A 12,613-nucleotide genomic window follows, 5' to 3' on the forward strand; every position below is an offset into this window, starting at 1 on the left:
TAATAAGTACTTTTTAAAAATCAGATTAAGGAATCTGATAAAAATTGTTTGCTTTTATTCATAGTTTTATTATTTAAAAAATCATGAGTGTGTTGCATTTATCAAGTGCTTTTTTCCCCACATCTATTAATGACGCGTTTTAGCCTTTATTTTCTGTATGTGGTGAACAACATATTTTTCTAGTGTTAAGTAAACTAACTTGGCTTCCTTAGAATAATCTCAACTGTTCTTGATAGATCATCCTTTATATCTGTGGTTGGATTTGATTTGCTAATATATATATTTGACATTTTTTTCTGCCTCTGTTCATAAGAGTATAGCCTATAACTTTCCTTTCTTACAATGCTCTCTGTCCAATTTCGGTGTGAAGATGATGGTGAGCTTATAAAATAGGTTGATTAATGTTTTTGTTTCTGTTTTCTCAAAGACTTTCTGTAAGATTTTCCCCTGGTGGTTAAATGAACTGACCAGTGTGTTAAAACTTGGAGACCTGCACACCAAAAAGTCTGTTCTGTTGTATATGAATTGTTAAAAATAATAGAAAGCCTTCATGGGAATTTAACGTGTATACATGTACATACTAACCCATGTCAGATAACCCTCCCAGGGTCATCAGAAAGTCCTGTTTTTCTTGGTGAATCAGACGTATAAATGCATCAGTTGAGTGACCTAATAAATTTGCTGTGGGGGGGGGGTGTGTAAAAGGTTTGTTCTCTGGAAGAGTTTGTGAAGGTTTCTTTCTTAAATGTTCACCAGTGAGACCATCTGGACCTGAGTTTTCTCTGTGAGTTTTAAAATTGTGGCTATTTCTGGAAGCATTTCTTTTGCTGAGGAATGATTATAAAACATGAATACTGCAGGTTGAGGAAGAACTTGGAAGGACCACAGAAACACGAGTGTTCTGGAGCGGAGAGAGCACAGCGCCTCCCGAGGAAGAGGCTGCAGACGAAGCCGGGAACGCGCCTCCTGACAAAGACTGCAGATGAAGCCGGAACGCAGGCTGTCGCTGGGGGGCTTGGACTAATCTCTTCCAGCGGCTTTGTGAGGAGTCTCTTCAAGTGAGCTCTTTGTGAGTCTCCTATGGTGGCTTCGAGGATTCTTAGAGTGAATCTCTTCCATTCACGTTGTGAATGGCTGCTCTGTCCTCACCCTGGGCTACAGATGGAAACATGTCTGTCTGGCTCCTAGAGTAGTGAGGGATTTGACCAGGTGCTAAGTTGGAGAGCAGGAATTGTTCGAAGTGTGTAAGTGTAGTCAGAACAGTGCTTCTCAAACCTTAGCCGCATCCGAGCCACCTGGAGGACCTGTTAAACAGAGCTTGCTGGGCTGCGCCCGAGTTTCTGACCCAGTAGGTCTGGATGGGGTTAAGATTTGTATTTCTAGCCAGCTCCCAGGTAGGTGACGCTGCCTCTGGTCCAGCTTCCCACTCTGGGGTCCCCGGCTTTGTAGAGTGTGCGCGTTAGCGTCCGCTGCACTGGGGTGGAAGTCGTGTCTGTCTTACTCCCTGGTCCCAGGGCCTGGGACAGATGTGTGCTGAGGGCCACACTGTACCCTCTTACCGCCCATGCTTGACTGTCTTTTCTTTTTAGTTGCAAAGATTTGACTTTTTTAAAAAAATAAAGCATCAGTACAGTACTTTGTAACATAAAGTAAGTTTTCCCTCTGTTCCTCACCAGCTTCTCTTGCCAGAGATGTCCACCTGCTGTCTCCAGTCAGATGTCTTTTGTGTAATCAGACGTACAGACATGTGCCAGATGGGCATGGACAATGGGGCTGATCAGTAGCAAGTGAACCCTAGCTGGGCGCCTGGAGGATTGTCTTAACCGTGGGCTGCTTGTTGACAAATGACTGAATGATGCCTGCCCCAAGGGCCTGCCAACCCATGATATCTTATGGCTTTAAAAGAGATCAGTTCTATAGACCTTGAAGTTGCTAATTAGATCTTGTCCCTTAAAAAAGCTTTAGCACTCTTTGAAGTCATGGAGGGACAATCCCCTAGTGATGGTTCTAAGGCAAGTGTTTGGACAGAGATTTAGTGACCGTGTTTGTGACTCACCAGAAAACCTGGTTGCTTCTGCACAGAGTGCAGTGTCTGGCCCAGAGGAGGTGCTCAGTTGTTCCAAGGTGCACTTTGCCTGCCTTCTCAGTCCTCAGCGCCCATGGGTTTTGGGGTCAGCTGAGCCTGTCCTGCTGTGCTGTGGCTCTGGGTCTCTGCCGGGCGCTGAGCTGCACGAGTGGGTCTGTATGGGGCCCTGGAAACCTGGTCGATCAGCCTTCCTCCCAGACTGCCCACACCCAGCCTCCTGGGGACTGGCTAGGAGTCAGAGCCCAGCACACCCCCACCGCCTGGCCTTTCCAGCCGGGCCGCTCCGCCCAGCCTTCCTTAGCCTTCCAGACTGCATGGAGCGGGCTCCGAAGGGCGCCTGTGGTGCTGCTCAGGACTGCAGCTTGGGCCGGGCAGGAATGTTCCTGGGGGAGGTGCGCACTCTTGTGGCTAGCCCCTCAGAGCCAGGTGCTTCCCGGAGATGTGATGGCCGTCTCCCCTGCGTTGCTGTTGATGGACAGGTTGGTGGTTGCGATCTTGCCTTTCTTGCTTCTGTAGTTGCAGACCTAACTGGAGCACGTTCCTCCCATGTTAGATAGCTTTTAACGTGGTTTAGATCCCCCCTCAAGCCTGCTTGGGGCAGACTCGTTTCCTCGGCTGTTCCTCAGTTTAACATGGGGGTGATCAGCGGGGGTCTGCTGGGTGTACCAGGAGCTCAAGGGCCCGATTTTATATCCATGCTCACTGTCCCCCGCCCCTCACCCCTCATCCCGAGGGTTTACACTGTTTTTAGTGGATTAAATGTTTAGCATCAGCTGCTGCTTGGGTAACATTTTTGAAAAAGGAGAGGGACTCCTGGGTACTTTTAACTGTGTGTGGAACTAGGAATTTGAGCCACAGTGCTTGTGGCCATAAGACCTCGGTGTCTCCCTTACTTCCTTTTTCCCACAAGGTAGCTAGAATCTGATCACACGGGAGGTTTGCTCTGCAGGCTGCGGCTTTCCCTTGGTGTCTCTCTGATGGTTGAAGTGGGCCAGCCTCTTCCCCTCATGCTTTCAGAGCAGAGCCGAGGCCCGGTGTGCGTCTGTGCAGCTGTGGAGCATGTCAGTCATGGAGGGGTGGGAATCTGGAAGAAACACATGGAGATGGACTTCCGAGGAGTCCGTGGAGCTTCTCCCCTTCTCTGCCGTTGATGAGTGTCAGGGTTTAGATGTCTCTCGAGTGAATTTTTGACCTCACTGAGCCTGTGTGAGGTTATGCTGTCTGTATCGTGGTAATGATAGCACCATTCCTGTAGCGTTGTTTCACACATAAAATGCAGGAGAAGTGCCTGCTGCCGGAGCCTGACAGGTGGTCTGTGACTCAGGAGACGCTGAAGGAGATACCCAGCTGGGCCAGGCAGTACTTGGGGGAGCCGAACACTGCCTGTTTCTGCTGGTTTCCGGTTGCTGTGGAATCAGAAGTCGCCAGCAGTTTGTCACTGAGACAGGAGTGAGAGAGCGGGAACCCCCAAGTAATTACTGAATCACAGCCAGGAGTTCAAACATACGGCCTCTCAAAGGAGGAAGACATTGGAGGTCTATTTCTCAAGACTCTGAGAAGTTCTGAGACACCCTGGGGAGCGTGGGTGGCTTGTGGAACCTGCTCCACCGGGTTGGCGAGGACTGTCCTCCCGTCCCAGCCCTCCTCCACCCTCCAGGACAGCCTCATTCCATCTCTCCTGCTTGGTTTTAAATGGACAGGAGTAACTCTCCGATAATCTTTATGAAAATTCCCTGTAAAAGCACACGTTAGATGAGTTTGAGTCTTTTCCTGTGGTCCAGGAACCGTTCTAGACACTGGAGGCATCACAGTAAATGGAAGAGACTGTGTTCGTGCTCACGGACTCTGCCCGCTGGTGACGAAGACAAACACAGCCGCGGTGATAGCGTCTAGGAACGTATCCTCGTGCCCGCGTGTGGCTCAGCTCACACGCGGCATGTTGACACCTGCGAGGCCAGGGACCCAGGTTGAGCAGCTCGCAGGCCTCTTGTCAGCAAGCATTCTTGCTTGCTCCTCAAATTGCCTTCTTTTGTCTTCAGTAACTCGGGAAAGTTAACTCGGGGGGTGGAGGTGAAGGTAACAGCCTCAGCCTCACCACCTGTGAAGACAGCCTTGCAACCTTTGTATTGGCCCTTGGCTCTGTAATCACTCAGCTAAAAGCAGAGATGTGGGATGTTGGATTGTGCCGGAGTTTGGTGACCTGTGAGCTCGAGTGGCCGCTGCGTCCCTCGTCCCAGGGTTCAGAAGCATATAAAGCTGGGTTTGTGACGTGTTAGGGACGCCTGACGTCAGGACCTCTCTAGTTCAGTTCAGTCACTCAGTCGTGTCTGACTCTTTGCGACCCCATGGACTGCAGCCCACCAGGATCCTCCATCCATGGGAGTTTCCAGGCAAGAGTACTGGAGTGGGGTGCCATTGAGGCACTCAGTTCACTTCAGTTCAGTCGCTCAGTCTTGTCCGATTCTCTGCGACCCCATGAACCGCAGCACGCCAGGCCTCCCTGTCCATCACCAGCTCCTGGAGTTCACTCAGACTCACGTCCATCGAGTCAGTGATGCCATCCAGCCATCTCATCCTCTGTCATCCCCTTCTCCTCCTGCCCCCAATCCCTCCCAGCGTCAGAGTCTTTTCAGATGAGTCAGGACGACTTTGTGTTCCTAATTAGTTTTTTTTTCGCCTTGAAGAGCATGCCCCAAAGTGTATGACCTTCGAGGCTCCCCAGATGTAGCTCTGCCCTTGCAGATGGGTGGCGGGAGGAGGGGTGAGCGGTGAGGCCCTGGAGGCCCCGCTCAGCTCGGGCTCGCGCTCGCGCAGGAGCCAGGCCCGGTGCGGCCTGGTCCTTGGTCTCTATCTCCGCCTTTTCATCTTTCACGTTCCTCCCTACCCCACGCCCTTGCAGCTTCTGGGCTCTGGTGGGAAAAGCGTGGAGGTGGGACCGGAACGTGCCTGCCTTGCCCTGGTGACCGCTCGCTCGCTCTGTGTGCCCCTGCAGGGCAGCAGGCAGCCAGGCTTCCTTCGTATCGCGGGGCAGCCTCCACCTGAGTGCTGGCTCTGGCCTGGCTGTGAGCCCCCAGTGGGCGGCCTCAGGGACTTACCTCGCTCTGAGGCCATTTTTCTTGGACACCATCACTGTTTCTGGCTCGCTGGCTTGGCCTCTGAAGCCCAGGGACCCGTGCCCTTCCAGTTGCGGCCCTCCAGGCTGCACTGCTCGAGGGTCCTCTCAGGACCCGCTCTAAAGGCGCAGAAGGCACAGTGATCTGCTTGAGTACCTGAATAAACATCTATTTTCAGCCCTCTCTTCCAAGAGGCTTTTTGTTTGTATATCAGTCGCGCGGCCATGGAACATTTTCGTTTTCTCTTCAGCTTTTTTGCTTCAGACACTTCCGCCTAACACAGCAGGTGCTCTGTGAACTCAGTGCGTAATGCTGCTAGCTGCATGGAGAGAAACCAGCCACTCTCTGGAGTTGGATGAGGGCTTTCTGATTTGAAGGATGGGGTGAGAACAGTGCAGAAGCCGTTCATTTTTTTATTGGCAGGAGTTCCTCGTTTAGCAGCGACTTTATTTCTTTTAAACTTTTTTCAATAGGCGATGCATTTGCACGGCTCAGAATTCAAAGAGCCCAGGAGAGTATGTGATGAAAACTTCCCATTCTGCCCTGTGCCTTTTGCCCCCAGCAGCCCGTCCCGAAGCAGTGGTGACGCTGGTCGGTCGGTGTCTTCTAGGGCTGGGCTGTGCGTGTCAGGCAGGTGCACATGCAGGTGTTGACGCGGCGTGCCTTACGATGATCTGTGATGTACCTTGCTTTTTTTCCTTTAAGAATGGACACTTCACCATCTTTCGGAAAGTGCCCCCTGACCCTTTAAGGCTGCGTACGCATAGATCATGAGCCCTTGGGTCGCTTCAGTCTTTCTGGGACACTTGAAAGGTCTTCCTTAGCCAGTGTATTGTCTCAGCGTGATCCTGTGCACACTCCTAGTGCTCAGTGGCCACGTGTGTGGCGGGTGGCCCCAGCGCAGGGCCACACGTCTTGTCAGAAGGGGAGGGCCGTCAGGCCTCAGGGTGTCATTTCCCCACGCTCGCGCGGCTGCCTTTTGCCGCTTCGGATGTTGGCCTCCCCTGTGCCTCCTGCCGACAGGGGCCGCTGGACGAGCCTTTGACCGTGAGGACCCCGGTGACTCAGAGTGTAGAGGAGGCCGAGAAAAGGAAAGCTGTGCCTGAATCTGTGCAGTCTCCGTCCTGACCTCTCCTGGTGAGGACTGGGGTCCCACAGGTCCAGCCCGTCCCAGGTAAATGTCAGTGAGCGGCCTCGTTGCTGCGTCTGACGGTGCTGGTCTCTTGCGGCCTGGCATCTGCCGGGCCTGTGCGTCCAGCCTCACGGGGGACCTCGCAGACTTGACACACTGGTTTATGTTTTTTAAGAACATCTTACTTTGTATTTGGGTATAGCCGGTTAACTATGTCGTGATAGTTTCAGATGAACAGCTAAGGGACAGCCACACATAAGCAGGTATCCATTCTCCCGGAACTCCCTTCCCATCCAGGCTGCCACGTGGCGCAGAGTTCCCTGTGCTTACAGTGGGTCCTTGTTGGTGATCCATTTTAAATACAGCAGAGTGTACATGTCCATCCCCGCCTCCCAGCAACCATAAGCTCGTCCCCTGAGTCTGGGCACACCATTATTGTCAGCGGGACTTGGCCGTTGGTGTCCTGTATCTTGTCCTCTGAGTTGTGCCTATTGAGACAAGAATAAATGTTTTGCCAGCCACGGATAAATGCTGCGGGAGACCCTGGCTCCTTTTTCTTGCCTTTGGCCTTCTTGCCCCCTCAGGCTTTGAGGGTGATGCTCTTCCCTTGTAGCTGGATGTGGCTCACCTGCTGACAGACTCTAAGGTGTGTTTCCTGAGGCTCTTCAGCTTTATTGGAAAGTGGACCTGACATGCGTCAGCCATAGGCCTCTGGTGGGTCCCGCGCCCCCTGGGTCACCTTCCCTTAGCCGCCGGCCTTGACGCCCGCCTCCGGGGGCAGAGCGCTGGCTTGGAGAGGCGGGTGGAGCCGGGGGACCGTGGCTGCCTGCTTGGACCCCCGTGGACTTTCTGGGGCCCATGCACGTGCAGGTCCTGTGTGCAGCCTGTGAGGACCAGCACCTCCCCATGAGGCTGACCCTCCTGGCCCCGTCATGAGCGCTTTGAGGGTGGGGGGTTTAGTTGGCAAGTCGTGTCCGACCCTTGTGACCCGATGCCATGCTCCGCTGTCCATGGGATTTCCCAGACAAGCGTACTGCAGTGGGTAGCCATTTCCTTCTCCAGGGGATCTTCCTGATCCAGGGATCGAGCCTGGGTTCCCTGCCTTGCAGGTGGACTCTACCATCTGAGCCGGTGGAGGGAACGGCCGGTGTGTGAGTGCCACGAGCCCAGGGGAGTTGCGGAAGGGGTCGGGACGGGGCCGCAGGTGCACCTGCGCTCTCCAGAGAGGGCCCTGGGCTCTGGGAGGGATGGCTGTTGGAGTTCAGCGGGGGCCCAGGGCTCGCGGGTCTTGGAGCTACGCCTGAGGGACTGCTGAGGCACAGGTGGGGCGACCGGCCCTGGAAGCCCCGGGGCGGAGGGGCAGTGGGGCGAGACCAGAGTTGAGGAGGAGAGCCTGGCGGTCTCTGAGCACGGAGGGCTGCCTCTCCCTGCCACACAGCGCGGTGGAGGCCCGCAGCAGCACCAGCCACGGGACTGAGGCCCCGGGGGTACGGAGCAGCACCCCCAGCCCCCCGCCTCCGGGGGCAGCACCGCCGAGGCCCCCACGCCGCAGCCAGCCTCGGGGCAGGCGAGTCCTCTCTCCCCAGGGTCTCCTAGGGTCTTCAGGTGCGTCCCCAGAGCCACCACGCCCACAGCCCTCGCCCTCCAGCCTTGAGGGAGGGGCTCGGGGGAGTTAGGTTGTGCCCACCGTGTGTGTGTGTCAGACTGTGTGTGTTGGGTATGTTGGGTGTGTGCGTATGTGTGTGGTGTGTTGTGTGTGTGTTGTGTGTGTGGTGTGGTGTGTGTTGGGTGTGTTGAGTATATGTTGGGTGTGTTGAGTGTGTGTGGTGTCTTGAGTGTGTGTGGTGTGTTGGGTGTGTTGTGTGTGTGGTGTGTTGGGTGTGTGTGGTGTGTGTGTGTGCTGTGTTGTGTGTGTGCTGTGTTGAGTGTGTGTGTGGTGTGTTGGGTGTGTGTGGTGTGTTGGGTGTGTATGTGGTATGTTGTGTTGGCTGTGTTTGTGTGTGGTGTGTTGAGTGTGTGTCTGTGGTATGTTGGGGGGGTGTATGTGTGGTGTGTTGGGTATGTTGAGTGTTTGTGGTGTGTTGGGTGTGTGTGTGGTGTGTGTGGTGTGTTGAGTGTGTGTGGTGTGTGTTGTGTGTGGTAAGTTGGGGGTGTGTGTGTGGTGTGTTGAGTGTGTCTGTGTGGTGTTTTGGGAGTGTGTTGTGTGTGTGTGTGTGGTGTGTTGAGTGTGTGTGGTGTGTTGGGAGTGTGTGTGTGGTGTGTTGGGTGTGTGTGTGTGGTGTGTTGAGTGTGTGTGGTGTGTTGGGAGTGTGTGTGTGGTGTGTTGGGTGTGTGTGTGTGGTATGTTGGGTGTGTTGAGTGTGTGTGTGGTGTGTTGAGTGTGTGTGGTGTGTTGAGTGTGTGTGGTGTGGTGAGTGTGTGTGGTGTGTGTTGTGTGTGTGTGGTAAGTTGGGTGTGTGTGTGTGGTGTGTTGAGTGTGTGTGGTGTGTTGAGTGTGTGTGTGGTATGTTGGGTGTGTTGAGTGTGTGTGTGGTGTGTTGAGTGTGTGTGGTGTGGTGTGTATGTTGTGTGTTGTGTGTGTGTGGTAAGTTGGGGGTGTGTGTGTGTGGTGTGTTGAGTGTGTGTGTGTGGTATGTTGAGTGTGTGTGGAGTGTTGGTGTGTGGTGTGTTGAGTGTGTGTGGTGTGTTGGGTGTGTGTGTTGTGTGTGTGGTAAGTTGGGGGTGTGTGTGTGGTGTGTTGGTTGTGTTGCGTGTGTGGTGTGTGTGTGATGTGTTGAGTGTGTGTTGTGTGTTGGGTGGTGTGTGTGGTGTGTTGGTTGTGTGTGTGTGATGTGTTGAGTGTGTGTGATGTGTGTGTGTGGTGTGTTGGTTGTGTGTGGTGTGTGGGTTGTGTGTGTGTGATGTGTTGAGTGTGTGTGATGTGTTGAGTGTGTGTGGTGTGTTGAGTGTGTGTGGTGGTGTGTGGTGTTGTGTGTGGTGTGTTGGTGTGTGTGTGGTGTGTTGAGTGTGTGTGTGTGTTGGTGTGTTGGTGTGTGTGGTGTGTGGGTGTGTGGTGTGTGTGGTGTGTGGTGTGTGTGTGGTGTGTGAGTGTGTGTGAGTGTTGGTGTGTGTGTGTGTTGAGTGTGTGTGGTGTGTTGGGTGTGTGTTGTGTGTGTGGTGTGTGTGAGTGTTGTGTGGTGTGTGGTGTGTTGGTGTGTGTGGTGTGTGTGGTGTGTGGTGTGTGTTGGTGTGTGTGGTGGTTGTGTGGTGTGTGTGGAGTGTGTGTGTGTGGTGTGTTGAGTGTGTGTGGTGTGTTGGGTGTGTGTGTTGTGTGGTGTGTGAGTGGTGTGTGTGTGTGGTGTGTTGGTTGTGTGTGGTGTGTGGGTTGTGTGTGTGTGATGTGTTGAGTGTGTGTTGTGTGTTGGGTGTGTGTGGTGTGTGTGGTGTGTTGGTTGTGTGTGGTGTGTGGGTTGTGTGTGTGTGATGTGTTGAGTGTGTGTGGTGTGTTGGTTGTGTGTGGTGTGTGTGGTGTGTGTGGTGTGTGTGTGGTGTGTGTGTTGTGTGTGTGTGGTGTGTTGGTGTGTGTGTGTGTGGGTGTGTTGGTGTGTGTGTGGTGTGTGTGTGGGTTGTGTGGTGTGTGTGATGTGTTGAGTGTGTGTTGTGTGTTGGGGGTGTGTGTGTGGTGTGTTGGTTGTGTGTGGTGTGTGGGTTGTGTGTGTGTGATGTGTTGAGTGTGTGTGGTGTGTTGGTTGTGTGTGGTGTGTGGGTTGTGTGTGTGTGATGTGGTGAGTGTGTGTGGTGTGTTGGGTGTGTGTGTGTGTTGGTGTGTGGGTTGTGTGTGGTGTGTGGGTTGTGTGTGTGTGATGTGATGTGTGTGTGTGGTGTGTTGAGTGTGTGTGGTGTGTTGAGTGTGTGTGGTGTGTTGAGTGTGTGTGTGTGCAGGGGGCCATGCTGGTGTGCCTGCGTGTGCGGGTAGGCGGCGCGGGACTCGGCGTCCAGGGTCCTGGGAGGCTGTGGACAGTCTTGTCACGGAAGGCCGTTGTCGCGCCCTGTGGACTGGAGACGGCGCAGCCCTGGGTCCTTGTCAGCCCTGGTGGTGTCATTCCCTTCAGTGCAGGGACGCGTCCCCTCCGTTTCCGTGCTGTTTCTGCTCTGCAGTCAGAGACTGCAGGGAGGCCAGCAGCGGAGGTCCCGGTGCTGCCGGCGGAGGACGCGCTCGATTCCCTGCAACAGGGCTTCTGCCCTCCCGCCCAGGGCCCTTCCCTGGGGCGGCCGGTCCTCCTCGCCTTCTTGAGCCCTCAGCACCCCTGCTGGCGGCCTCCCTTGGGAGGCGGGCTGCGTGTCCTGCTCAGCCGCCCCTCCCCTGACTGCCAGCACCCCCTTCCAGGAGGCCCTGGGGGCCCCTCCCCTGCTCAGAGGTTTCCTCTGTCTCATCCTCAGTCCTGAGCTCCGATTTGTCCAGATTGTCTCTGTCGCCTTGAGCCTGCATGGGGGCCTGTCTGTGGGCCCCACCCTTGGAGGTGGCCGGCTCCCCCTGGCCTTGGCTGGGTCCCAGCCTGCCCCCTCCTCTCATGTACTTGTCCCCTTGAGGACACACGTGGTGGAAGGACCACTGCCTTTTCCAGCGGCACGTGCATGCTCTCAGCCTCTGGGACCCAGGCATGGGCTACACCGTGGTCACAGAGCTCGCCTGGGGACACCCCCAGGGATCCAGACACGTCTTCCTTCCAGGCCCTGTTGGACTGGCAGGAGCAGCCCCACGTGTCGGCGTCTCCGAGGGTGTCTCTCAGCCCCATGCTAGGACCGCAGCACAGGGGCTGAAGGCACAGGTTGGCCTGGGGGCTCGCCCTGCCCCTGGCCCCTGGAGCGGGTCCTGTGATGGGCAGAGGTGCGCCCTTGGCTCCACCTGGCTCCTGGGCCCAGCAGCCAGCTCCACGCCAGTCTCCCCGTGACTGTGACCTGAAAGGGCAGCAGAGGGCGGGAGCTGGCTGGGCTCCCTGCTCTCAGCGCTGGCGCCGGAGCTGCAGGTGACACGCAGCTGAAGCTCAGAGGGAGTCCTTTCTGCTCGGAGCTCCTGGGTACTTGTGGTGACCTCAGCATCACAAAAAATAATACAACCAAAGGTACAGTTTACAGACCCTTCAAAAATCATGGCCTGTAATGTATAGCCTAAGCTCTTATGCTGAAAATAATTATGCAACTCTGATTTTTTTTTGTTTTTGGCCTCTCCAGGTGGCATGTGGGATCTTTGTTCCCCAACCAGGGATGGAACCCATGCCCCGGCACTGAAAGTGCAGAGTTGTAACCTCTGGACCGCCAGGGAGGTGTCCCACCACTTTGAGTTTTGATAAGCTTTATCTGCACTCTGTGTGGACAGTATGTAGCCTTAGCAGTGGACAGAGAAACCAAGGTTTCTGTTGCTCTTGGTTCACTTCCTGTCAGCTGTCTTCAGTGCCTAGCACCGCGATTGACACTCAGCTGCCCGGGTCACAAAGCCCACAGTTCCTTTGCGTTTCCCCGTGTCCAGTGGCCTCTGAGTGGTTCTCTGCTGTTACCCCCCACACCCTTAGCGACTCCCGTGCCTGCAGTCCGGTCAGGGTCCTTGGGAAGGCGGGCCTCTCGTCCCTGGCCCTCTCCTTTCCGGGTGCCTTTGATTTCCTCACCTTTGTCCCCTGGCACCCAGTTCTCTTCCCCAGAGGCACCTCCTCTCTTTAGCAAAATGTAAGCCCTTAGAACCCAAGCTCTGAATGCCCAAATTCTTAGAACCCTTCTGGGTGCCAAAGGATTCGGTGTGGTTTTAAATGTGGGCCTGGATTATCAAACAGGTTGGGCCTGGAGACACCTCAAACTTCATTTCTTACAAATATAAATAGACATTGCCTTGGGGATATGAAACCAACTTCTGAATAGGTTCCATTATAAACCACAAGAGAAAAGCAAGGAAGAATACAAAGAACCTTTTTTGAAAGTTTTTGTAACATTTGGGGGATATAATTTTAAATTTAGAGAGACTTTGCAAGAAAAATATGAGGAACTTCCATATGTCCTTTACCCCAGTTCCCTAGTTGCTTACCTTTCATTCCTGTTGTTTTACTCATTCTGTGAACAGGGCATCTGTTCTGCATAAGTGCATGCGCATTTCGGGGAAGCATTAGAAGAGGCCGTTGGAGACATGCCCCTTTGTTGTTGTTCAGTTGCTCAGTCACATCGACGCTTTGCGACCCCATGGACTGCAGCACGCCAGGCTTCCCTGTCCTTCACTATTTCCTGGAGCTTCTCAGACTCATGTCCATTGAGTTGGTG

General features: G+C 54.3%; 1 protein-coding gene across 4 annotated transcripts in view; it reads left to right on the forward strand.

Moving 5' to 3' along the window:
* TBC1D14 (TBC1 domain family member 14) overlaps nt 1-12,613 on the forward strand; it is a 118,725-nt gene that overhangs the window by 36,275 nt on the left and 69,837 nt on the right. The window contains exon 1 of one of the 4 annotated variants that reach the window (XM_013964821.2): nt 2,387-2,565. The exons of the other annotated variants lie outside the window; for them this stretch is intronic. Coding sequence (XP_013820275.2) covers nt 2,531-2,565 — 35 coding nt within the window. The 5' untranslated portion in view covers nt 2,387-2,530. Of the gene's footprint in view, nt 1-2,386; nt 2,566-12,613 lie in introns of those variants that run through there. 4 annotated transcript variants of the gene reach the window in all.

This window comes from Capra hircus, chromosome 6 (genome assembly GCF_001704415.2).
Source record: "Capra hircus breed San Clemente chromosome 6, ASM170441v1, whole genome shotgun sequence".
Classification (NCBI taxonomy): domain Eukaryota; kingdom Metazoa; phylum Chordata; class Mammalia; order Artiodactyla; family Bovidae; genus Capra; species Capra hircus.